The sequence below is a fragment of the Vitis vinifera genome, chromosome 18 (assembly GCF_030704535.1).
Source record: "Vitis vinifera cultivar Pinot Noir 40024 chromosome 18, ASM3070453v1".
NCBI lineage: Eukaryota > Viridiplantae > Streptophyta > Magnoliopsida > Vitales > Vitaceae > Vitis > Vitis vinifera.
In genome coordinates, this window is record NC_081822.1 from 8753073 (window position 1) to 8777927 (window position 24855).

Here is a 24855-nt window from a genome sequence, read left to right on the forward strand (position 1 = left end):
CATAAATTAGACATTTTCCATCACCCTTTTTTTACAAGTAATAATATCTGGATAGAATATCTTTTAAGTTTCGTTAAATCTATAGTTTATAAATACATGCCACATCAATTATTTCTAAAAAATTCATTGCAATTTCCAGTAATTTTATTATATATATTGAATTAAAAATAGAAAATAGTTTTTTTTTTTGAAATATTTTTTACTCAAAATAAAAATTGAGAGAGAGAGAACTTTTTTTATATATATAATAGTTAGGCTTTTTTTTTAGAATTAAAAATGTTAATATTTATTTTCCTTTTTTTTTTTATCAATTTTATTATTTTATTTATATGATCTAATTGATGGACAAAAAATTATTTTTGGACAAAACATATTCCCATAGAATATACATTAGAAAAAAAAAAGAATTGTTTCTCTTTTAATTTTTAATTTTATTTACAAAACATAAGTTAAAAACTATATATTGAATTTTTTTTAGATAATTAAAAAATGAACAATTTATTCAAGCATTTTTTTCCTTATATTTCATGATTTTCAAGAAAAGAAAAAGAAAAAGAAAGAAAGGTTTGTATGTCGAAATATAAACCGTTTTTTATCATGAAGAAAATACAAAGAAAACGTTATATATGATGTTAAATAAATATTATTAAACTTATAATTTAGACTATTTAATCATGTGATTAAATTTATACCATAGGTGTTAATTTACTTTTGTAACTATTTAGTAAAAGCGACTTACTTTCAAATTTTAGATCATTTATTTTCTTATTTCTGATTAAGTAATTACTTATTTTTAAAAATTTTAATTGAATAGAAAAAAAACATTTGGCTATTTAAATGTTAAAAATAATCTATTAGTTTTTTTTTTACTTTTTAATATTTAAAAGAAATAAAATATTAAAAAATAAATAACTTAATAATTAATATCGTTAAATATTATATGATTTCAAGTTTTAGGTATAAAAAATAAAATTAAGAATAATTAAAAGAGATCACAAATAAATAAATAAAATTATGCTATTATTTACCATATACAAAAACGAGATCCTTCCACCAACAAATGCTTTGTGACCGGTGAAACTTTTCATAGAAATATCCAAAATATAAACCCTAACAATCATTATCAAACAGAAAAACTTAATTATCATAGGATGATATAGAATTTATTGGCCAATGCCATTTAGTCCCCAATGGTCCAAAATATTAAATAACCTAGCTATAAAAATCAATATGACTTGTTCTAATCATGCTCTCATGCATGGAAGAAAGTCCCTCTTGCCCTAGCCTCTTTAGTGTCATAGTTGTTGTCTTTAGTGAGGGTAAAGGTAAGGTGAATAAACACCATAATCATATAAGGTTAAGAGTGTGTTTGATGAAGTTTTTATAATTTAAAAAGTTAAAAAAATTAGTGTTTTTTTTTTTTATAAAAAGAGGTATTTGATAAAATTTTAAAATATTATTAAAATTTTTAAAATCACTTGTAATATTTATTGAAAAATACTTAATAGATGATTTTTTTTTAAAAAAAATTATTATAAGTTATTGTAAAACACATTATAAGTTAGATCTTTCCTGAGGTTGTAACTTGTATAGGGTTAATTAGATTGATAACTAACATGAGCCTAACTCGAATTAAGAAATAATCAATCTAACTTTAATTCAATCCAACTTCTAACTTGAGATATTCAATTCAAATGCAACTAAACCTCATTTTTCTGAACTTAAGTTGATTGATTGGTTAAGTGGTATGATTCAAAATCCATCTATAGTGGTTTTGTTTTGTTTGTTTGTTTGTTTGTATGATATTTTTTTTTAAAATCTGTATGGTTATATTAAAATTTTAAAAATAGATAAGACAAAACTTCAAGATAACAATAAAATAAATAAATAAATTTATACATCTTTCTAAAAAAAATGAAAAGAGTATATGATATAATTATAAAAAAAATCTAAAAAAATAAATATTATTATATAGGATATAAATATTATAAATATAATGGAAATTATTATATATATATAATATAAATATTTAAATATTATAAAAACATAAGTAGAGTTTGGGTTAGATTCAACTTATTCAAATATTGGCTCGAGATCAATTCAAATTGAGTTTGAGTTGAATATATTTAATTGATACTCATTTCAAGTATTGAAAATATTTGTCCAAATCCACTTAAACATAGAATTGGATTTGAGTTGGATGGACCAACCTATCCAAGTTGCACACTTAACCCCCCACCATCTTTTCATATATTCATTGACGAAAACTTAAAAATGGTAGATATAGGAACCTAATGCTTGGTGACCCCTCTTGCTTCTTATTGCTGTCGTTGGGTGGGATCAAAAGTCATGGCCAAGGAAGGTGGGGACAGTTGTTCAATGAACCACCGGTTTATTGGAAGCATAGGGGGTATTTGTGATAACAGCTTTCGTGTGGGTAAGGAGCAGGAGATAGCCATGGAGTTGGCCCTCCAAGATGTCCATCACACTGCCTGTTCCAAGCGGCTTTTCAATATCATAGGCTCATATAGGAGCTCAGCTCGTGCGCGCGGTTTCTGCTCCTAATTAATGTTTTTGATTTGGTCCATACTACATAAGCCGAGCAGCTCTCTCCTCCTAAAATCTAGCTACCGTGCGATGATGTTTAATTTCACCAGTGCTTTTCTTATGGCATCTTGGAGATTCATGATCTTATACAAGTGTATAAATTAATTTTGCGTTTTCACAAAAGAAGAGAGAACCCTTTCCGTTTCATAACTATTGCTCTCACTCCAGCCATGGATACCATGCATAGCGAACAAGTTCAAGCCATCATAGGAACCCTGGGGACGAGAGGAAGCTGCTTTAGTCACTGAGATTGGTAAAATAGCCAAAGAAACCTCCATCATTTCTGTAACCTCATTAACCTCAGTCCGGGCACCAACGCCAGTTTTATCAATCTCAGTTATGATATGGTGGTGCAAGTCTATGAAAAGGACAGATTTGTTTTGCTTGTGAATTAACTCCACAACTTATCAAATTCCCTAGAAATTTCCACAACAGATCATCGTGACATAACTCTCCAATTTAATTCTGATGTTACCTACTAATGCACTTCCATAGTTCTATTATTGATAGCCAAATGGCATCCCTACCCTTGTTGTATCTAATATAACTCGATTTGAAATTTATTTATTTAAAAAAAAATTAGAAAATTTAAAACAAATCTTAAAAAATACGTCAAATTTAAAAGAATATCATATTAACTTTTTTTTATATCAATATTAGATAGTGAAAAGAGAAGAATAATGATTCTAATTGTACTGATTTTGTGCTGGCACCCTGGTTACTAGTGATTCTAATTGTGACAGCATGTTTCACAGCAAGCCTCACCCCGTGATGACTATCTCACGGCTCTAGCCATCAATCGATTTTGCTCTGATTATACACCTAAAAAGAGAACAAATGCCATATCACAGACGAATAGGATTTAGTGAATCAGAGAGGTTCAAAATTTTACTCAATTCGTATGTTCCCGTTAAGGCTCCAACTTCAACCCAACCCATAATTTTAAAGAGAGAAATTGAACCAAGTTGTCAACAGTGCTGAACATATTTAAGATGAAGAGATATACTCTAAGCTGTAATATGCCCTCATAAATTAGTGATCTGATGAAAATGCTTATTCCCTTTTTAAAGAACAATAAATCTTTCTTCTAAGCTGTAATATGCCCTCAGATATTAGTAATTTGGTAGAAATGCATTCCCTTTCTAAAGAACAATCTTTACTGCAAGTGTGTGTTTCACAATTAAAAAAGAGATCTGGCTAGAATTGAAGCCACGTTCTTCCATTACTCCTGACCAGAATCATCCAAGCTTGCTATCTTTGTTCTGACAATATATGCAATGTGCCCATTTGTGGGGATTGGGCTCCATCATTTTCTGTTTAAAAAGGGGAAAACAAAATAAAAGGTGGCCTCCAGTGTCTCAAAAGTAGGGATACAATGGATAAAGGACTTCAGTATCCAAAGATGAATGTAGTTGATTTCTCGGACTTCGTCGCTGATTTTTACAATGAACCTTTCATGGGTTCCAGTAATCAGCATTAGTAGTACTGATTGTTGGGTCAAACATCTCGTCGAATCTAGATTCGTCCATGGTTGCCTTGGGCCATACTCATCCAACAAAGAAGCGCAGACTGCATACAAATTTGACTATTTCTAAAGTGCAGTCATCATTCATTTATTCTTTTCCAGTGTTTGTTTTTTTGTTCCAAGAGCAAAGGCCTACACGCTAGCATCAAGGGGTCCAACCACCCAACAATATCTACCGCTAGAAAGATAGGAAGAGAGTCCAAAATCACCGGCCCCGCATTATTAGACAGGCTTTGAGCTGCAAACAAATCTCCATTAAAGCTTGCTTATCTCCCTGTAGAATTGATGGGGCACTTCCCATCATTATTAGGCCCCTTTGGCCCTTATTACCTGCTTTTCAGATGTGATAGGTGTAAATTTTGAAATAATTTTTTTTTTTTAAAAAAAAACTTACATGACCTGCGATCTTTTCGGAATTATTTTGAAGAGTGTAATAAATGTAGTTCACGTGAGACGATATTTTGGTAAACAGGATCCACCTAACAGGGACGGGATACAGGTAAGAAGACAGGGTGTCTTAGAATATCGGATACAGGTAAGGAGACAGGTGCCAGGGTGGCCTCTTCAGTTGCATCTGGACCGTTCAGTGTTCATGGAGTGGGCCGGACTCACTCTATATTTAATACCACCATCCAGTAACGGTGTGGGGTTGGGAGCGTCCGTTGAAGACGCAATTTTTTTATTGGTCTGACTTTCACCGTTGCACCTCACCTTGCTTCAACTTCTATAATAGGCCCACTCCTTTGTCAAATGCGTATCAACAGTTGCCAATTTGTAAAATTTTGTGAGTTTTTGGTTAGTGCTCTGCGTATCCCAGATATTCCTCGCACCCTGCTGAAATCTTGCCGCACCAAGAAATAGTTATTTTGAAATAAAATAAAATTTATTTAATTTATTTTTTAAAATGATTTAATGATATTTCGGTGCAAGAGCGCCTCTCCGTAATATTATTTTTCAATGTGTGCATGATGAAGTGTTGCTGGTAACGTTGAAATTAAGCCATAATGCTAAAAGATTTTATTATTAAGTCATGTAATGAAATTAAATAAAAAAGAAAAAGGAAGAATTTATAGGATTACCTAATCCGATGTCCTTTCCTTAACTGGCAGCGAGCGTCGAAGACGTCATAGCCCCAAAATGAAAATGTTTTTACGGAGGGGCTTGATCAAAAGTGTCGTCCACGCTCTTCTTTAGCTGGCCTGTACTGTACTATTATATATCCCCGCCGACACAAAGGAGGGTCGCTGAACCGACCCTGGCTTCACTCTGCCGCTAGAAGTCAACAAGTCATACAACCCTCTCATGTAAACGCGAGGAAAACAATGGCGTTGGTCGCACTCCATTCTCCCCAAAAAAGCGATGCCCTGAGAAACTAAATAAAGAAAATAAAAAACATGAAAACAAAAACAAAGCCAAAAACAGATAGGTAAACCGGACAGCTTTGATCGAGTCGTGTAGATGACAGTTCACAGCCATTCAGACCCGCTTCAACTTCTCTGTTGCTGTCAGTCATTATATCAAACACCTTTTGAGGATATGTTGTTGCCACTGCTATGACAACCCTCAGGTGTCTCCCTTCCTTCTCTGCAAACCTTCTTCATCGATTCCATCGATTGACTCCCTTTCTTCTCAACCCTAGATTCATCTGACTGAGTTCCCGGTGACCGAAGATGGACGGCGCCGATGGAACCGTGAAGTTTGGGCCGCTTAACATGAAGGCCGATCCATATCTAGATTGTGCACAGGACGTGGCGGTTTCGTCGCCTGTGACGAGGCAGAAGGCCGCTGCTGCCAAGCAGTTTATTGAGAATCATTACAAGAACTACCTTCAAGGCTTGCAAGATCGCAAAGAGAGGTATGTACTGATTTTGTTCTTAATTAAACAGTAGTTTTTTTCCTCTGATTTTATGTTTTGTTGCATTTGATGTAGGATTTGTTTGTTTAGTGTGTTCATGTCCGTATGCAAATCATTCTGTTTGGTTTCTCGGAAATGGTGAAGGAAAAGAAGAGCAAATAGAATGATAAGGAATCCAGTCTGAACCATTTTCTTTTATTTATTTTCCTTAGTAGTCCAAATGGAGGCTCGCTGTTTTGGATTTATGCCATTCTTTATCTAGTTTTGGATGTCTCTTTTTGGTTAAGCAGGATTCAGTCTTGTTCTTGATTTGTTTTGGTATGTAATTCTTTTAGTTACCTTTTTTTATTAGCCCCTGGTTCTTTGGTTTGTAACAAATTCTTTAATAGAACAGGCTGGTTCCTTGTTCTGTATAACATTTTTTCAGGAAAGAAATGGTGTGTGCCTTTTCAATTTGTCTGCAGAGTATTACCCCTAACAAGTTCTTTTGGGCCTTTTGAAGTAGGACAAAGGGAGGACTTTTTACCTTTTCAAGACAGATAGTAATATTGGTCACATTACTCTGTTTCAGACGTAGAGCACTTCAGAGAAGAGCACAGGAAGCTCAGGTTTCAAATGAGGAGCAAGAGCAGATGCTAAGGAGTTTGGAACGCAAAGAAACTGAGTATATGAGACTTCAAAGACATAAAATTAGAATTGATGACTTTGAACAATTGACTATCATTGGCAAAGGTGCATTTGGCGAGGTAATGAAAACCATTGTTGTAAATAATTTATAGATTTAGAATGAAATTTCAAATTATTAATAAAAATTTTGTAATATATGGAATGGAGTGAGAAATTGCCTACCCAAAAAGAGGAATCAAGTGATTAATTGCAGCATTAACCTATCTGACCTTTCTTTTAGCAACACCATATAATTGGTAAAGTTTAAAAAGAATAATAATAATAATGTTAGACTTTGACAGATTATTCAGTGACTCTTGACCTTGTAGGGGCCATATTTCTCTAGTGATATTTTTCCTATTATTACATATTTGTATTTGCCTCACTCCATATGCTGTTTTTACATTTATGATGGTCTAATTTTTTGCATGGCTTGTTTCTCCTTACTGTCACAAATTTAAAATTAAAGTAATCATTCTATGGAAGGCATCTGCACTCAGATAAAGGAATGTAGTTGCATCAAAATTAGTTAGAAATTTATATATTTTTAAATTACTTAATCTTTACATAGAAGATGAAAAATAAATGAAATGAGTTTAAAGTAGTATATAAAAATAATTTTTTTAATGTTAAATCCATTTTTTTTTTCCTCATCTTTTCTTTCCTATTACTTTTTTGCTCTATTTTTTTTCCCTTAAACTTTTTGGAAACCAAAAATAGCCTTTATATTTCCTATGCAAGAAAAAAGGATCACTTTTTGAATATGATACATCCTTGATAGCTTGACTCCTAACCATAAACTGTTGAACAAGTGCAGGTTAGGTTATGTCGTGGTAAAAGTACCGGAGAGATTTTTGCCATGAAGAAATTGAAGAAATCAGAGATGCTTAGCCGTGGACAGGTAAGAACCCCCAAACCGCTTTGAAGTATCAAATATTATTATGTTCTACTGTTGGACATGTCATGATCTTCTCATTTTCTTAACCAACTATAACAAAATAGAAACTATTGCTGTTTGTGGACATATTGAGCAGATAAGTACATATTGGTATGTATTTGATTTGTGTATGCCTCACAGCCTCAGTTTGTACTTTTCCTCCTGGTGGTTACTAACCTTTTTCACAACTTGATTTGAAGTCAATTTGTTTCATCTGCATATATTCATTCTTTTACTTCCTTTTTGTTTCTGTCTTCCATATTTTAGGTTGAGCATGTTCGGTCAGAAAGGAACTTGCTTGCAGAGGTTGATAGTCGGTGCATTGTAAAGCTCTTCTATTCTTTCCAAGACTCTGATTTCTTGTACCTTATCATGGAGTATTTACCTGGTGGTGATATTATGACTTTACTGATGAGAGAAGATGTTCTTTCTGAAGATGTTGCACGTTTTTACATAGCAGAGAGCATTCTAGCTATTCACTCAATTCATCAACACAGCTATGTCCATAGGTGTGACAACAATGCACAAGATAATCTAGTGTTGTATAAGTTTGTGTGATCACCATAGCTACTCACATGTATGCATGCACAAAACATTCTGACTTTTAGAACTAGTTTTTCCTTGTTGCTAAATAACTTAAATTCTAGTATATGAAATCAGTATATCCATGCCCATTAGGATGCCCAGTTGGTTAGGATGAAGACCAGGATGTATAGTAGAGGCACACAGTCCTGGGTTCGATTTCTACAGTTGGTTGAATGCCCTGGATTACTCTGTGCTGGTTGTGGTGGACACAGTCAGCACCTCAAAGTTTGGATCCCCATGGAGAGTCTGAAGGACTCAGCCATGGAAGGTTCCTCGGTTATCAAAAAAGGAATTTAAAACAAAGGTTGGCATATCTGTGTCTCAATTTCCTTCCAAACTAATGATCTTGAAAGAAATGACAATTTCCAGTCCATTATTTTTGGTCATCATGGTTGCATAGTTCACAACTGTGTTTGGTCTTGTCCAGGATAAAGAGCTGACAATACATTGCGTGGTACTTCTCCCTTTTTTTTTTGGAGATGGACGTTTCAAGCCTCATTATGACCAAGAAACTAATTGATTTGGTCATGATTGGCTTGGGTAGGCTAAAGCTAAAGATTGCGGTAGGCTCATTGTTTAGGCCCACCTTGGCAGATTGCCACCGCTAAATAGAAACTAAAGGCCTAAGAGAAGTTTTGAAAATAACAATGATGCAAGTGCTAATATCTTCATCTGTAACAACAATGGAAATGTCCTTTCGAGTTCATCCACTCGACTTGATGTAAAGAGTTGCAGAAACCACATTCATTCTATGACATCTCAATCCTACATTCGACATTGTTATTAAAACTATAATGCCAAGTTTGAAATTGTTTTAAACTATATAATTTTGCCAACAAAAGGTTCTCAGCTTGGTGCTTGATGTCATAGTGATTTTTTCCATTATTTCATTGTAAATCATCTTGTAATGGTTCATCCCGCCGCTTTTTCCACAATCAAAACTTATCTGATTGCTCAATGTTACGTCATTGTAAAGAGCCAAAAACTTGTCCTTTGGGCCTTCGTTTACACTCCGTTTTTAGAGATTTAGTAAATGTAAAATAAATAAGGGTTTCATCGTACATTATGGGTTTCACATCTCAAGAAAGGTTTTGTTGCAGCCTTCTGTTATGTACATGCACATACTCTTATTTTTTATTTTCAAAATAACATGAAAGATTGCTCTGACTCTGAAGTTACTCTGCTTGTAGAGACATAAAGCCAGATAACTTGATATTGGACAAGAATGGGCATTTGAAGCTTTCAGATTTTGGCTTGTGTAAGCCACTGGATGACAAATATTCAACAATATTATTGGAAAATGATGTTTTTAATACCCAGGAATCCACAAGTGAAACTGAGGGATATTCGGGATATGACAGAGCCCCTTGGTCAATGCCAAAAGAACGATTGCAACAATGGAAACGTAACCGTCGTGCATTGGTATTAACTTTATCTTCTACCTTATTGGGTTTCATTTACTTTTTTAACGACATGGTGGAAGTATAAACAGTAATTTCTTTTATGTTAAAATTGTTACACTTTCTATTGTTTATATTTATTTACTTCTTTGAGCAAATCCTGAATGTTGCAAGTTATTGCTGTATTTCAATGTTCTGCAGGCTTATTCTACTGTTGGTACTCTTGATTATATGGCGCCTGAAGTCTTGCTGAAGAAAGGATATGGTATGGAGTGTGATTGGTGGTCGTTGGGGGCAATCATGTATGAAATGCTCATAGGCTACCCTCCTTTTTGTTCTGATGATCCAAGGATCACATGCCGCAAGGTGAAACCATATCCGTGGCTCTTTGTTATTTCTTGAGTATCCCTTGTGTTTTCAGAATCGAAAAAGTTTCTGTTTTGTATCAGATTATCAATTGGAAAACATGCTTGAAATTGCCTGAGGAACCCAAAATATCTGATGAAGCTAAGGATCTGATCTGTCATTTGCTATGTGATGTTGAAACAAGGCTGGGGACTGGAGGAGTGGAAGAAATAAAGGTAATCACCCTTCCATGAAACTATCATTTTCCTTGATGATTCATGTAAAGTAAGTATCGAATGGATCTACAGAGATTAAAGGTTTTGCTTTGTTTTTCTTGATGAAATAGAAATGAGGGATTGCCCAAAGTAGTTGTAAATAGGCACTCCTCGCATTTATTGTCTTTTCCAATTTATTAGGTAAATCAGCAATATGCACATCATTTATTTGTGGCTCATTAAAGGTTTTGCTTTGTTTTTCCTGAAATAAAAATGAGGGATTGCCCAAAGTAGTTGTAAATAGGCACTCCCCACATTTATTTGTTTTTCTCCAATTTATTAGCTTAATCAGTAATATGCACACCATTTATTTGTGGCTCCTGCCATTAGTCCATTCACCCTTTGATGTTCAATCTAGTTGGCGTTTTTATAATATCATTATTTCTTCAGGCACATCCATGGTTTAGATGTATTCAATGGGACAAGCTATATGAAATGGAAGCTGCTCATAAACCTACTGTTACTGGAGAGCTAGACACCCAGAATTTCGAGAAGTTTGATGAAGTGAGTACACTGATTATAAATGTAGAATTCAATTTTCAACTTTGGAAAAAGTTTCTGGAAAATTGATAATAGAACTCATTCAACTGAACAAACCCTTTGTCCCAAACAGGAATTTCAGAATATGAACACTGTTTAACCAGTTGCTCTTTCACAGCCCATATTTCTGTGTTCTTTTTGATGTTCTGCTTGGTTACCTAGAATATTCTATCTGCATGTATTGGAAATGGTATCTGGTGATGACCAAACCATCTCTGCAATTTCTTTCACTTAGATAGCATTTGTTTTTTATCTCAAATTTGAATGGACCTTAATTTAACTTAATTGTAAATATATGGTATCAAATATTAAGTTGTTTATTTTTAATAATGTCTAAATGATATTAAGTATTAAATTGTTCGCTTTTATTAATTTCTTACTGTAGTTATGTGTCGAATAAACCATCCTTATCCTTACATACATTAATTATTTTTCTATTTTTATTTTATATAATTAAGATAAAGATATTTGAATCCTAATGATTAATTATGCAATTAGTTAGAAAATTAGTCACTAGATAGTAATTATGTTTAGTCATTAAGAAAATATTAGAAGTTTTCTTGGTTAAGTTTCATTAATTAACCATGGATTTATATGTGATGCGTATTTCGATCTATGTATTTGTGATTGAAATGTGTGCTCAATTGTTAAATTCAATTCATTATTTTTTAGATGTTCAATTAGAGAATTAAGAACATGACTTCCTAACTTTTTATTTTTCAAAATTAATTAAAATTGTTGATTCTAACAAATAATTGGATGGACATGAATCATACTTTGGAGTTCTAATTGTAGGAAATTTTATTTGAATTAATGATAATTGATTTATATATTTCAATTTTGTTATATTATAAAAGGTTGGACCTTAAAAAAATGTAGTAAATTCATTTTTATCCAAATTCTATGAGTTCAATGTTGTTGTTGTTGTTGTATTATTTAATTATTTATTTATTTTCTGAGAGTAATCTACAAAATTTAATTTCATTGAGAATTGGATGAGTTATAGGACAAAAATAATAGTTCCATCTAGTTAAATAGTATTTTGATTTTGAAAATTTTTATATTCATTTCTTATCCAAATTAACTAATTTTTATATTATTGGTTTTGCATCTATGTAACAATTATTCAAAAAAATTTATCTAAATTTTCTTGTGAAATAAGAGAGAAAATGTGAAAAATCGGTTATGTTGAATTTTTTCTGGATGATAGATTTTTCAATTTATGGTAAACTTATTTCTTAGTCAACTAGTACAAAATTGAAGTAGTTTTGATTTATTTTTAAGTCAAGAATAAAAGGAATTTTCAAAAGTAAAATTGGTTTTATTTTGGGTGTTTTAGAAGTTAAAGGTTGAGAAGACAAAAGTAAAAAAAATTAACTTTTTTTATTTCAACAAAATTGTCTTAGGAGGTGATAAGTTAAAAAAGCAAACAGCTCTAAAATATCTTAAATCTTAAAAATAGTAGCTTTAAGACTTAGCCCAAAAAAAAAAAAAAAAACAAATAAACCCTTAAGTCTCTAGATGATGCCATCCCAACTTCTTAGTTCTTAAGAATGTAGTTTTTTTTTACAATTTTGTGCTCTATTTGCTTCCATTTCTCAATTCATTAATTCAAAATTCTTTTGCTAAGCCTTTGCATTTTGACAGGTAGAAGGTCCACCATCAACAATACCGAGAGTGGGACCTTGGAGAAAGGTAATGAACTTGTATTGATTTTTATTATTATTATTTTTGTTTATTTTATTTTTTTCCTTTTGATCTAATTGAACATCTTATCTAGAAGTAATTTTAAGATCCAACAAATGAGTATTAATTTGAGAGGATATTGTTCTTTGGAACCTATGTGTGATCATAATTTTTATATGATTATTTTGAGTTACTGTTCAAAGGTTTGAAAATGAATTTAGCAAGACCTATCTTTTTCTTGAATACATGTAAGGTTTCTGATGCAATAGCTTGTCTCCAAGGAGACCGTCGTTTGGCACCTAGAAAACTCATTCATGTGGTGCACTTATTTCATGATTAGTTACTTTTTTTTTCCTTTGGAATTGTGGTCATGAGGATGAATCTCTAAGATCTATGCACAAAAGGATTGAAATAATAATAATAAACTAAATTACTCTATCGAGAGTAGTTGGGTAATTTTGGAACTTTTTGGGGGGTCATAAGTAGTTAGTAATTAGTATTTTAGTTTAATTTAGAATTTGGGAAGTTTTACCATTTTCTTAAAAAATAAGGAAGAAAATTCTAAACATTATATTGTTTAAAATAATATTTAATCCAATAGTTTCTATTTTGAGTTCATAGAATTTAGAAGTCTTCTTTATTAGAAATTTTATTATATTTAGTTTCTAAATCTAAAATGTAAGTTATTTATTTCTTTTAATTCTTTTAGAAGATTTAACAATTTTAGGAAGAAAATAAGTGTACTAATTAGTAACTATATAGGTTAGGTTTTTATTCAAATTCTAGGATTTTCTAAAGCCTTTAAATAAAAGGCTAATTGATGTAAAACAAGATTAAACATTAGTGATCAATAATATTATGTTTTCTTTACATATCTTGCAATTTTCAATGGTGAGATTCCATTTATTTTCTTTTAGGTGAGATTCCTAAAAGGCTTTAGTGAGATTCTAAGATTTTGATATCTTCTTCTTGTCTTTCTTTCTATTTATTTTGTTTTACTTTTCCTCGTTGACATAAAATTTTATGTTCCTCTCTTTAAGTCGTAAGGCTATGTTCGGTTCCCTGAATGTACTAAGGAAAGAAAAAAAGTGTTAAGGAAAATGGTTTTCTCATGTTTGATTTCACCATGGAAAATACAAAAGAAAATCAAATATAATTAAAATTTGTCAAAATTTTATATATTTTTAAATTATTAAATCTTTATATAATAGAAGAAAATAAGAAAAATGAGTTTGAAGAAGCATATAAAAATAGGCGGATTGAGGGAGGGAGTATTTTTGTTTTCCTTGTCCTTTTTTGCCGCTATTAGGCGACCGTTCTATGCACCATGTGTACTTTGGTGCGCCCCTTTTGACGTTTTTATACAATTTGCACTTACCTATAAAAAAGAAGCATATAAAAATAATTTATTGAATTTAAACCTATTTTTATTTTCTTTCACTTTTTTGTTTCTTCTGCTTTTCCTCTCTATTTTCTTTCCCTCAAATTTTTCGAGAACCAAACATAGCCTAAAAGATTGAAACCTTAGCCTACCTATTTGATTGTAGACGATCATTTTAGGGATTGTCCTACATCAAATTTTTTTAGCCCACCTATTTGATTGTAGACAATCATTCTAGGGGATGTGCTACGTCAAATTGTTTTAGCCATGAGTATACACAATTAATAACACTGTTTAGGAGATTTGGTTCCTAATTAAGTCTGATCTTTATTGTATCTGTTATGAGGTTTCATGGATTATGGCAGTCAAAGTAACTTCTAACACTGGTGGAAGTGTTTGTTTTGTTTATTTATTATATATATCTTTGTACTTTGGGCAAGGAGAGCTTTGGGGGTGGGGGTGTGGTGTTTGGTTGGGTGAGAGTGTTTGGCCAGTTGGGATAACAGGAAGGGAGAAGCCCTTGTGCTAAAAAAATGATATTTGGTGAAAATATATGTTATCCATGGCTGCTTTTGGTTTTTTTGTTTGTTTGTTTGTTTTTTTAGCTCAAGACTCGTTTCTTTTTTCAATATGTTGATTTATTTCAAGTTTTCAACTATCTAAGGAACACATGAAAATAAATTGCTTAGAAAAAAATGTTGTCAATTCTGATATTTGTCTTTTTAAATTTTTAAGCTTTTGAATGGTTCTAGGTATGGGGAGGTATAATTTTCAGTTTTATTTTGCATGTCCAATTTTGCAGATGTTGACATCAAAAGATGCCAATTTCATAGGATATACTTTCAAGAAATCAGATATCATGAAATCAATTGGAACTTCAGGTTTGCTGCTCCCAGAATTAGCTATTGATTTTAAATTCCTGATTGTTTACCTTGTTAGTCATTTTGGTTTATTGTCCAGTGATCAACCTGATGATCAAGTAACACTATTTATTGTAATCTGGAAACACTTGAAAAGAAAGTTACTTTGACTATCCATGCAAAAGTCTGACCAAAAAAGCATCGGTATGCCGCAGAATATTGGGGAGTCAACAGATGGACGCTAACAGACATGGCATAGCCAAAATGAGGAGTCATTAGATGGGTAAAAAAGCAATCAGAAATGTGTTGATCTGAGGTGACCTAGGAAGATTAGGAATCAACTGTGAATTTTTGGTGCTACTATATCCAGAATTCCTGCCTACATAGGGCTTTAAATTGGACAGAAGTAGTTGAAAATGGTAAAGTCATCACTTGAGCTGTGTATTAGCTTGCCTGCATTATGTATGATGAACAGGAGCTATGTCCCTGGGCACCTAGATAGCGTGCCCCTTTTCCCTTAGACGCCTTTAACATACAACCTACTTGCCTGGAAAAATAATTTTTTTTCAAAAAAAAAGGGTCAGAAATTGAGTAATAGGAATTACATTGACAACCTAAAATGATAAGGGGGTATGTTGTGGGCCTTGTGGCCATAGACCCCTATAGCAATTAAAACCATCTAGTATCTCGGTTCAAGTAACCGACAGAAAACCAAGGATTTTGCAGCAATATAACTCCAGACTGTAGGGGCTGGAGGGTGTTCTCACCATGACAAGTTCAGGTAAGTCATTCTAGGCCAGAATCCTTTGCAAAGGGCTGGAACTTTGAGGAGGCCTGCTATTTGCCTTCCAAAAAGCAGAGAGAAGTCCCAATGTTACCAGCTCCACAAAGCCAAATTCCCATTTATCCCACCCCTTCAAATCTCTTTTTGATTCCTTTAAACTATTTAGTTCCAGTCACTGCTCAGCCGTATTTGACAACCCATTCAGATCCTCTCTTAGTCGCAAATCCAATTTTTCCAAATGCAGTACCTGACTGAATTGTCAGCAGTCCCAACTGTGATGGAATAGGGTGTCCTATTTTCAATATAACCCAGTGTATTAGAGTGCTACTTCCCTTAGAACACTGCCCGGTCCCCCCAAGGGGGCTCAATTCCTTGCAAAACAAAAACAGCCAATAGACCTAGGTTCCTTCTCTTTTGAAGGGTTTCTCATAGGTATTACCCCTAATAAAATGGAAAGAGTTTTGTCTGTTTTGGCAATCATAAATTTTAAGCTAGTCAAGTATTGAGAGAATGATCTTCCAATGGGTTGCAATAGTTTAAAGTAGAATGTTTAAGGGGGAAGTATAAGCTGTGATATCCGGAAGAGATGCTTAACTGGGGTTGGCACCATGTTTGTTGGGATTTTCACTTGTGGTATGAAAATCATAAGTTGGAACATTAGAAGCTTAGGGTCTAGAAAGAAAAAGAGAGTAGTAAAGGATTTTCTTCACCACGGATCTCCAGACATTGTGATGTTTTAGGAAACAAAGAGAGACGAGTGTGACATGAGATTCGTGTGGACAAGCAGAAACAAGAAGTAAGCCACTTTACCAACTTGTGGGTCATCGGGAGGAGTCTTAACAATATGGAACTCAAGAAAATATTCATGTTTAGACTTAGTGCTAGGATCCTTCTTAGTTTCAATTAATCTAGTTTTAGTTGGAGAAGTAGATTTTTGGCTTACCTTAGTGTATGTTACCAACATTTCCATTCTCATAAAAGACTTTTGGACAATGATATTAGATCTTTTTGGTTTGATCAATCTAATTTTTTTTTCTTTTGCATGTTTAGACTTAGTGCTAGGATCCTTCTTAGTTCCAATTAAGCTAGATTTGGTTGGAGAAATAGATTTTTGACTTACCTTAGTGTATGTTACCAATATTTCCATTCTCATAAAAGACTTTTGGACAATGATATTAGATCTTTTTGGTTTGACCTATCTAATTTTTTTTTTCTTTTACATGTTTAGACTTAGTGCTAGGATCCTTCTCAGTTTCAATTAAGCTAGTTTTAGTTGGAGATACCAACATTTCCATTCTCATAAAAGACTTTTGGACAATGATATTAGATCTTTTTATTATTATTTATTTGTGTGTGTGTTGGCATTATGTAGTTCAAGATTAACCCCTTACACGAAAGATTTTGATGAATTCATTGAAGAAAGTGAGTTGGTCGATCCCCCACTTAAAAATGCTTTATTTACATGGTCCAATTTACAAGAATTCCTTGTTTGCAAGAGGTTAGATAGATTTTTATTTTCAAATGAACGGGAATAGACTTTACACATAGCCTCTAAGAAGACCATATTCACCTCTGATCATTGGCCAATTGTCTTAGGCACAAACCTGTTGAAACAGGGACCAACTCCATATAGGTTCGAAAATATGTGATTGTTTCACCTTGACTTTAAGGCTAGTTTTAACTCTTGGTGGAAAGAGTTTTTGGTTGAAAGATGGGAAGGTCATAGATTCATGAAAAGGCTACAATATGTCAAGTCAAAATTGAAAGAATAGACACAAACCTGTTCAAATAAGAATCAACTCCATATAGGTTTGAAAACATGTGATTGTTTCACTTTGACTTTAAGGCTAGTTTTAACTTTTCATGGAAAGAGTTTTTGGTTGAAGGGTGGGAAGGTCATAGATTCATGAAAAAGCTACAATATTTCAAATCAAAAATTGAAAGAATAGACATAAATCTGTTGGACCAACTCCATATAGGTTCGAAAACATGTGATTGCTTCGCCCTGACTTTAAGACTAGTTTTCACTCTTGGTGGAAAGAGTTTATGGTTGAAGGTTGGGAAGGTCATAGATTCGTGAAAAGGCTACAATATGTCAAATCAAAATTGAAAGAATCGAGTAAGGTTGCGTTTAGATGCTGAAAGGAGAGGAAAAGAATATTCTCGAAGATATTGTCAACATTGATACCAACAAGTAGAAAGAAAATCTCTCTCCGGAGCTTCTAGCTCTTAGGGCTTTGAAGATAGTGGAGATGGAAGAATTGTTGTTAAAGGAAGAGGTTACTAGAAGACAAAAGGTTATGATAAGATGGATACAAAAATGGAATTGCAATTCTAAGTTTTTCCATAGGATGGCTAATAGAAGTAGAAGCAGGAAGATCATCAAGTCTTTGGAGAAGCAAGAAGAGGCTGCTTTAAACAATTTAGAGAGTATCTCTAAGGAGATAGTGAGATTCTTCAAAAAATTATATGCTAGGCCCTTTGGAGATTCATGGTGGCTAGAAGACTTGAACTGGCCTCTAGTTTAGAAAAGAGTGCAATTTGATTGGATTGACCTTTTTTTTAAGAGGAAATTCGTAAAAAAAAAATTTCTATTAGACATGGAAAAAACCTAAGGGTCAGATGGTTTCTCCATAGTAGTGTAGCAAGATTGTTGGGACATGGTAAAAAATGATTTATTAAAAGTGTTCATGGTGTTCCATAATAGCAAGGTAATCAAACAAAGCACTAATGCCGCTTGCATTGCTCTAGTGCCAAAAAAGAATTAAGTCATCAAAATTTTAGACTTTAAGCCCATTAGTTTGATCACAAGCTTGTCTAAGATTATGGTTAAAGTCTTTAAAGTTGCATCTAAGGAGTTTTTAATGAAACCATAAACATTTCCCATGGTGTTTTTGTGGAAGGGAGACAAATCTCAAATGTAGTATTGATAGCCAACGAAATGGTGGATGAGAAAAGGAGATGTTTTCAAAATTGATTTTGAAAAGGCCTATGACCATGTGGGTTGGGGGTTTTAGATATGCTCTTAACAAAAAAGGGATTTAGTATTAGATGGAGATCATGGATGAGGGTATGTTTGTCCTCAACAAGTTTTGTGGTCTTAGTGAATGAAAATGCCAAAGAATGGTTTAAGGCAACTAGAGGGGAGATCTTATCTCCCCTTTCCTTTTCATCATTGCAATTAACGTTTTAAGCAGGATGTAATCAAAAGCAAAGGAAAGAGCTATTCTTGAAGTTTCCTAGTAGGGAGAAGAAAGACTAAGGTGACTCATTTACAGTTTGTAGATGGCATTATTTATTTTGTTAATGCCATAATGGAAGACTTACAAAATCTTAAGCTTATCTTGTTGTTTTAGGTGCATTTTATGACTTAAGATCAATCTTGACAAGAGCACATTCTTAGGAATTAATATGAGCTAGGATCAAATTGTTTGATTGTCTTCATTGTTAGAATGTAAAGTTTATTGGCCTTTAACCTATTTGGGTCTTCTATTAGAGGGGAATCTTAAGGCTAGTGTTGTTTGGAGCCTAATCATAAATAGAATTTTAAGGATACTCGATGTATGGAAAAAAACTTTTTTGTCCTTAGGCGGAAGAATAACTTTGATTGGATCTTGTTTATCTCACATCCGTAATTATTTCCTTTCATTGTATAAGATTCCATCCTTAGTAGCAAAATTCCCTTTGGTTGAGGTTTGGGGAGGGAAAGAGAGATCATGTTATTAGTTGAATTCAAGTATGCAAGTCAAATGGGGAAGGAAGGTTAAGGCTCGAGAGCACATCTTTGTGAAATAAGGCCCTCATAGGAAAGTGGTTGTAGAAATTTCCTAGGGAGATTACTACTGTATTACACAAGGTCTCTTGAGCACCTATGTGACACATTTAAAGGGTTGGGACACCAACATTTTAATTAAGTAGTCGAATTCTATTTTTGGTTGGTGATAGGACAAAATTCTGTTTTTTGGGAAGATTTTTGGTGAGGGAAACAACCTTTGACTTTTCAATTCCCAAGTCTTTACAAAGTCACATAAGCTAAAAATTCCTTTGTTTCATCTATGCTTGGACTCTTTTCCCTTTAACTTTTAGCTTTGAATTTTAACATAACCTCACTAATTCAAAGATATAGAATCTTGAAAGTCTCGTATCTATTCTCAGTCATGTTAACTATCACCATCTTCCTTAGATATGAGAGCTTGGTTATTATCTGCCTTCGGCTTATTTTCGGTCAAATCTTTCTTCTTAACTATATCTAATCAATGAACTTAAGTTTTCTTTTCTCCTACAAATTTCATATGGAAATCAAAAACCCTATCAAAGGTCAAGTTATTTGTTTGGTTAGTGGTTAACAAGAAGGTTGAGACTAATAACTTACTTTAGGCGAAATGGCCTTTCAAAACCCTTAATTTGGATGTTTTCACTCTTTGTATTGGCAATTGAGAATCGATGGATCATCTTTTTTTACATTGCTAATAATTTTGGAGTTATGACACAAACTATTCAAACTAGCCAATTTGGTTTGAGTTCCTCTTAGAAATGTTAGTGAAATGTTGACCATTTCTTTTTAGGGTTTGGATAGAATTACTACAAACAAAGTTATATGGCAAATCACTTGTCTTACATTGATTTGGATAATATGGAGAGAAAGAAATGTTAGGATCTTTACGGATAAGTGAGGTATATTAAAACGATATGTGATCTAGTTTACTTCTAGTCATCTTTTTGGGCCGGACTATTACAACTTTCAAGGCCATTCCTCTCAACATAATTCAACTTGATTAGATGTCAACATGTAGCTCAAAAGGGTTAAAATAGCAATGTTGAGTAGTTTTGATGTCTATTGGAGAGTATTTCTTTTCCTTTGTTTTGATTAGGTTTTGTAATGTGGGGAAGGGTTTTGCATCCTTTCTTGTATTCTCATATCAATGAAAATGTTTTTGTTTCTAATCTCCAAAAAAAAAAAAGTCTAGACTGAAGAATATAAATAAACTATCATCACAACATAAAGCAATTTATGTTGGTACCACTAGCAATCTTGATCCCATTTCATCAGATACTCCTTTTTTTATCTCTCCCCTTTCTCTACTTTTCTTTTTTCCACAAGCATAGGCATATAGGTTTTCTCTAATGTTTTAAAAGTCAAACCGGCCAATTTGACCAATTGAACCATCGACCGATGGCCTCTTTGGTCTGGTTGACTAGCCACACTCAAGCCCACTTGTGTTTTTAGTCATTGTTTCAAGGTATTGAAAAATAAAATGTAGGCTACATATTTCTGATGTGGGAATGATTATGAGGGAAAAATTTTTTGCACCCAAGGGGACTTGAGCCATAGACCTTTAGTTACAAAAGCAAAGGATTTGACCACTTAGCCACTCAATTACTTTGTTATCTATTGTTGTACAACAACTTAAATGATAATGTAGACACGTTGATTTTTTTTTTTTTTTTTTTTACATTTTCATCATATAGAACCATTAAATAAATATAAATATTTACATTCATGTTTTATTTTTATAATAATTATATAATGATAAGTATGAAAATAATATAAAATAATTAATATAATAATTTTTAGAGTGGGATCAGAATGTCGGTCAAGGAGACTGGGATTTAAGGTTTATAAGGGATTTCAATGATTGGGAATTGGATATGGTAGGTAACTTGCTTCATGTCTTGAGGGACTATAAACCTACTTTAGAGGAAGATTCAGTCTATTGGAAAGGAGGAAGAAATGGGCAGTTTAAAATCAAGGAAGCGTACAATTTGGTGGTCAATACCATTGCCACCAACTTTCCGAAAAGTAACATTTGGGTGGATAAAGTTCCAACTAAAATATTGTTTTTTCTTGGGAGGCCACTTGGGGGAAGGTGCTTACGTTAGATAGGCTCCAGAAAAGAGGGTGGCAACTCCCGAATTGTTGTTTCTTGTGTGGCTGTGAAGAGGAATCTGTAAATCACATTCTCATACACTATATAGTGGCAAAAGTCCTGTGGAATATGGTCTTTGCTTTGTTTGGTGTTCAGTGGGTCTTTTTAAAAACTGTAAAGGAGGTCTTATTGAGCTGGAGGGGCCCTTTTGTAGGGAAAAAAAGGAAAAAGATATGGAAGTCTATCCCGTTGTACATTTTTTGGATGCTTTGGAATGAAAGAAATAGACTAGCATTTAGGGGAGGAGTGTTAGCAATTCAGAACTTAAAAAATTCTTTTGTTTGTAATTTATGGCGTTGGGCTAGATTGTATAGTGGAGAGAGTTCGCTATCCCTTATAAGCTTCTTGGAGTGGTTAACCTCCAGCTAAGGGTTGGTGGGGTTTTTTGCTTTCTTTTTGGTTGTGAAGCTTCTGGTTTGTATACTTCTTGTATATTGTGTGGCTTTTTGGCCTCTTTTTAATATATTCAGTGCTTATCTATCAAAAAAAAATTTAATATAATAATTTTTTAAATTTTAAAATAATAAGATATATAAACATCTAAAAATTAAATATTACAATTTTCCTTTCATCTTAAATATATCTTCATACTTAAATATTATATATATTTTATTTAATAAAATTTTAAATGTTAATATATTTTTATCATTTAATTTGGCATATCAAATTAAAAAAATGAAATATTATTTAAATTTTCAATTATATATATATCTATACATTCTTAATTTCTTATAATTCTTTTTAATTTTATATAATATATAAGTTATATATTTATGACATCATCGGTTTGACCATAGTTTAACCACCGGTTTGAACATTGAACTTTGAATCATTGTCTTTTCTAGTTCAATGATCAGTCTGGTTTTAAAAACATTGGTTTTTTCTTTAATCCTCCCAAGTATCCTCTCTAAAATGGACAATCCCATTTCAATCAAGATGAACAAAGAATGCAGTGGGTGATTTTGGCCATCTCCAAACCCAACTATAAACCCTTACATGATGATGAATTAAGCATTGACGTTAAGTTAGCCATGACATTTTTCAATGTGATGATAGAAACTGCATTGAATTCCGTTGGAACTAGCCATGTCCCTTGTGGACCAAAACCTTCCAAAGGCTCCTCTGCTGTTATTACCTAAAGTTTTTGGAAGAAATCTGCAGGGAGAGATATAGTGCATACAGTTTGGGTTCAAATTTCCCTAATGTATGGATGAGTTTCTTATAGGTTAATAGTCCACTACTCGTATGGAAATGTCAGTTAGGGTAATAGTTGTAAGATCCATTTTGTGTCTGGTGCTACACATTTATTTAACCAATTGTTCCATATTACTGTAGATGTTAAAAGTTATTTCAACCCTTGCTTTTGTTTTTTCTGCTTGCCACGTATCTGTCAGTCCCCTTCATATATAGTTGTGAACCCTGGAGTCCATGGGTTAGTCTAGTTAAAGATGGTGATGCTATTTAAAAGGATGATAACTTGATGAATACATGTATATGATATGGATTAAAAGCACATCATAATATCTTAAATGCTCTTGTATGGGTTGGTTTCATTAGGTTTTTCCAAAAAGTATATGATCATTAGTCTGGCAATGGTAATTTTAATGAACATGCTCCATTAAATCCTTCTCTAGATAACTGTTCACCTTGGATGCTGCATTATATGTGATGATTTTTCCATAAGGAAACAACTTGACAACAGATGATTTTACTGCCATTTTAAAGTAGTGGGTTTGTGCTTCTATATTTCTATTTTTGGGACCCAGTACTTATAAAATTGAGCTAGTTGGTGTATGTTACTGTTTATCATTCGGATTTTTTTTATGCTTCATGTAAGTTTTAGCTTCATCTTTCTAGGTTCCATAGAAGGGAAGAACACTGTATTTGAGTAACAACTGTAAATTACAATCTGGCCGAAATGTGTATATTCTGACAAATATGTTCCTAGGACTATCAATAGTAGAGGAGGCTCATTATTCTTGATGCGAATTGCAGGTACAGACGTTAGATCTAATGGATCTTCAAAGGCCCCCTCTCTGGTTTCATTGTTTGGTACGGTTAACTTTCTTCAATTACTATTTATTAGTCATGAAAACTTAGTTTGATATAAGGAAAAATAGATCCAGAGTCATTCTAGGTAATTTGCCTGTTATCATGTCTGGCACAATGAGAGTGATTTTCTGTAGATATAAATTTCACAGTTCTCTGAAACAAATGACCCTGGAAATGTGGACTTTATTTGTGTTAGGATACTGTTTTCCTGAAAAGTGCCTGGCTATGCAGGTTTCATTTTAATATGATGCAATTAATTGAAAAAATTCAGCATCAGATTCACATTAGTGAACTTTGACCTTGTACCTTAACCGCTAAATGATTCAAAGAAAATGATGTTTAATGTCTTGTACAGCCCAACACAGTTTTCTTTCAGAAATGGAATCTGGTTGTAAAATCCCAAATTGAGTTCTAATCTTGTTTACTAATATTCTCTAATTTTGAACAACTTACACAGAATTTGTGGTTTGTTTCTTATCTGCAAATGAATTAAATGCCTGGTGTCTTTAGAATTTCACCTTGACCAAATTGTTATTTTCCTTTGCCATGTGCTTCAAGATTCTAACAACTTGGACTATATACACTGTTATTTTTTTTCTTCATCTGTAATTTTGCACTGCAGTAAACCATGTTAACAATGCACTTGATTTTCCATACCATGATATGTAAATTATTATGTTGTAGCAATTAAATGGCTCTATTGGTTTCTTTTCTCAACCGAGAAAATATTTTCAGAGAAAGTATATATATATATTTTTAAAAAGGAAATAAAAATCTTTTTAAAGTCTTTGTATTCTGATAATTATTGCTCCCTTCTGCTGCTGCAGGCCAGATTGACCTTCAAGAAACTGCAACAGAGGATGAGGAGAAGGAGGATGCTTTAGTTTTTTAATTCTGTTCCCTTCTAAAAGAATTGGCATGCCTTTTTTTGTTTTTTCCTTTTTCTTTTCCACACGTCCAATTGTAAAAGCAGCACTGGAGAAGACTCAACTTGGCGAATTGTTGTACAAAGGCATGAATAAGAAATAGGCTTAAAAGTTGATATGGTCTTGGGAAATATTCTTTTATTCTTCTTCCATATATGGTGATATATGTGTCGAAACGCAAATCCAATGGCATGTTAAGCTGAATTTGAGAACCATTTTTGGCCGAGCGTCTTTGTTTTTCCCTGATATATAAGAACCAAAGTTCATACCATTTTTCCTATCTCCAGATGTCTGATGTTACAGTGTATTCTAAGCTTTTTGCATATATGCTTTGTAGTACAGATTTTATCTTATATTGGGGGTGCTTTGAAATGTAAGATTCTTCGACCGTGTGCACTCATATATCTAAGAGCTTTCTAACTTGTGAAGATATATATTGTAACGGTATCCTCACTTCGGAAGATCCAGAAATTTGGAACTGTTTGCATGATCTATGGCGTTTGG

General features: G+C 33.0%; 1 protein-coding gene across 2 annotated transcripts; it reads left to right on the top strand.

Moving 5' to 3' along the window:
• The first annotated feature begins 5260 nt into the window (after positions 1-5260).
• Positions 5261-24622, top strand: LOC100257460 (uncharacterized). 2 transcript variants are annotated; one of them, XM_010666266.3, is made up of 12 exons: positions 5261-5987; positions 6490-6733; positions 7471-7554; positions 7858-8099; positions 9366-9597; positions 9777-9941; positions 10025-10156; positions 10586-10699; positions 12383-12430; positions 14605-14683; positions 23369-23425; positions 24253-24622. In XM_010666266.3, exons 1-12 carry the CDS (start codon positions 5803-5805, stop codon positions 24315-24317), a joined length of 1647 nt encoding a protein of 548 aa, XP_010664568.1. In that variant the 5' UTR covers positions 5261-5802; the 3' UTR covers positions 24318-24622. The 2 variants fall into 2 exon arrangements, with proteins under 2 accessions (XP_010664568.1, XP_002284758.1); XM_002284722.5 differs by having other exon boundaries at positions 6559-6733.
• Positions 24623-24855: the final 233 nt, after the last annotated feature.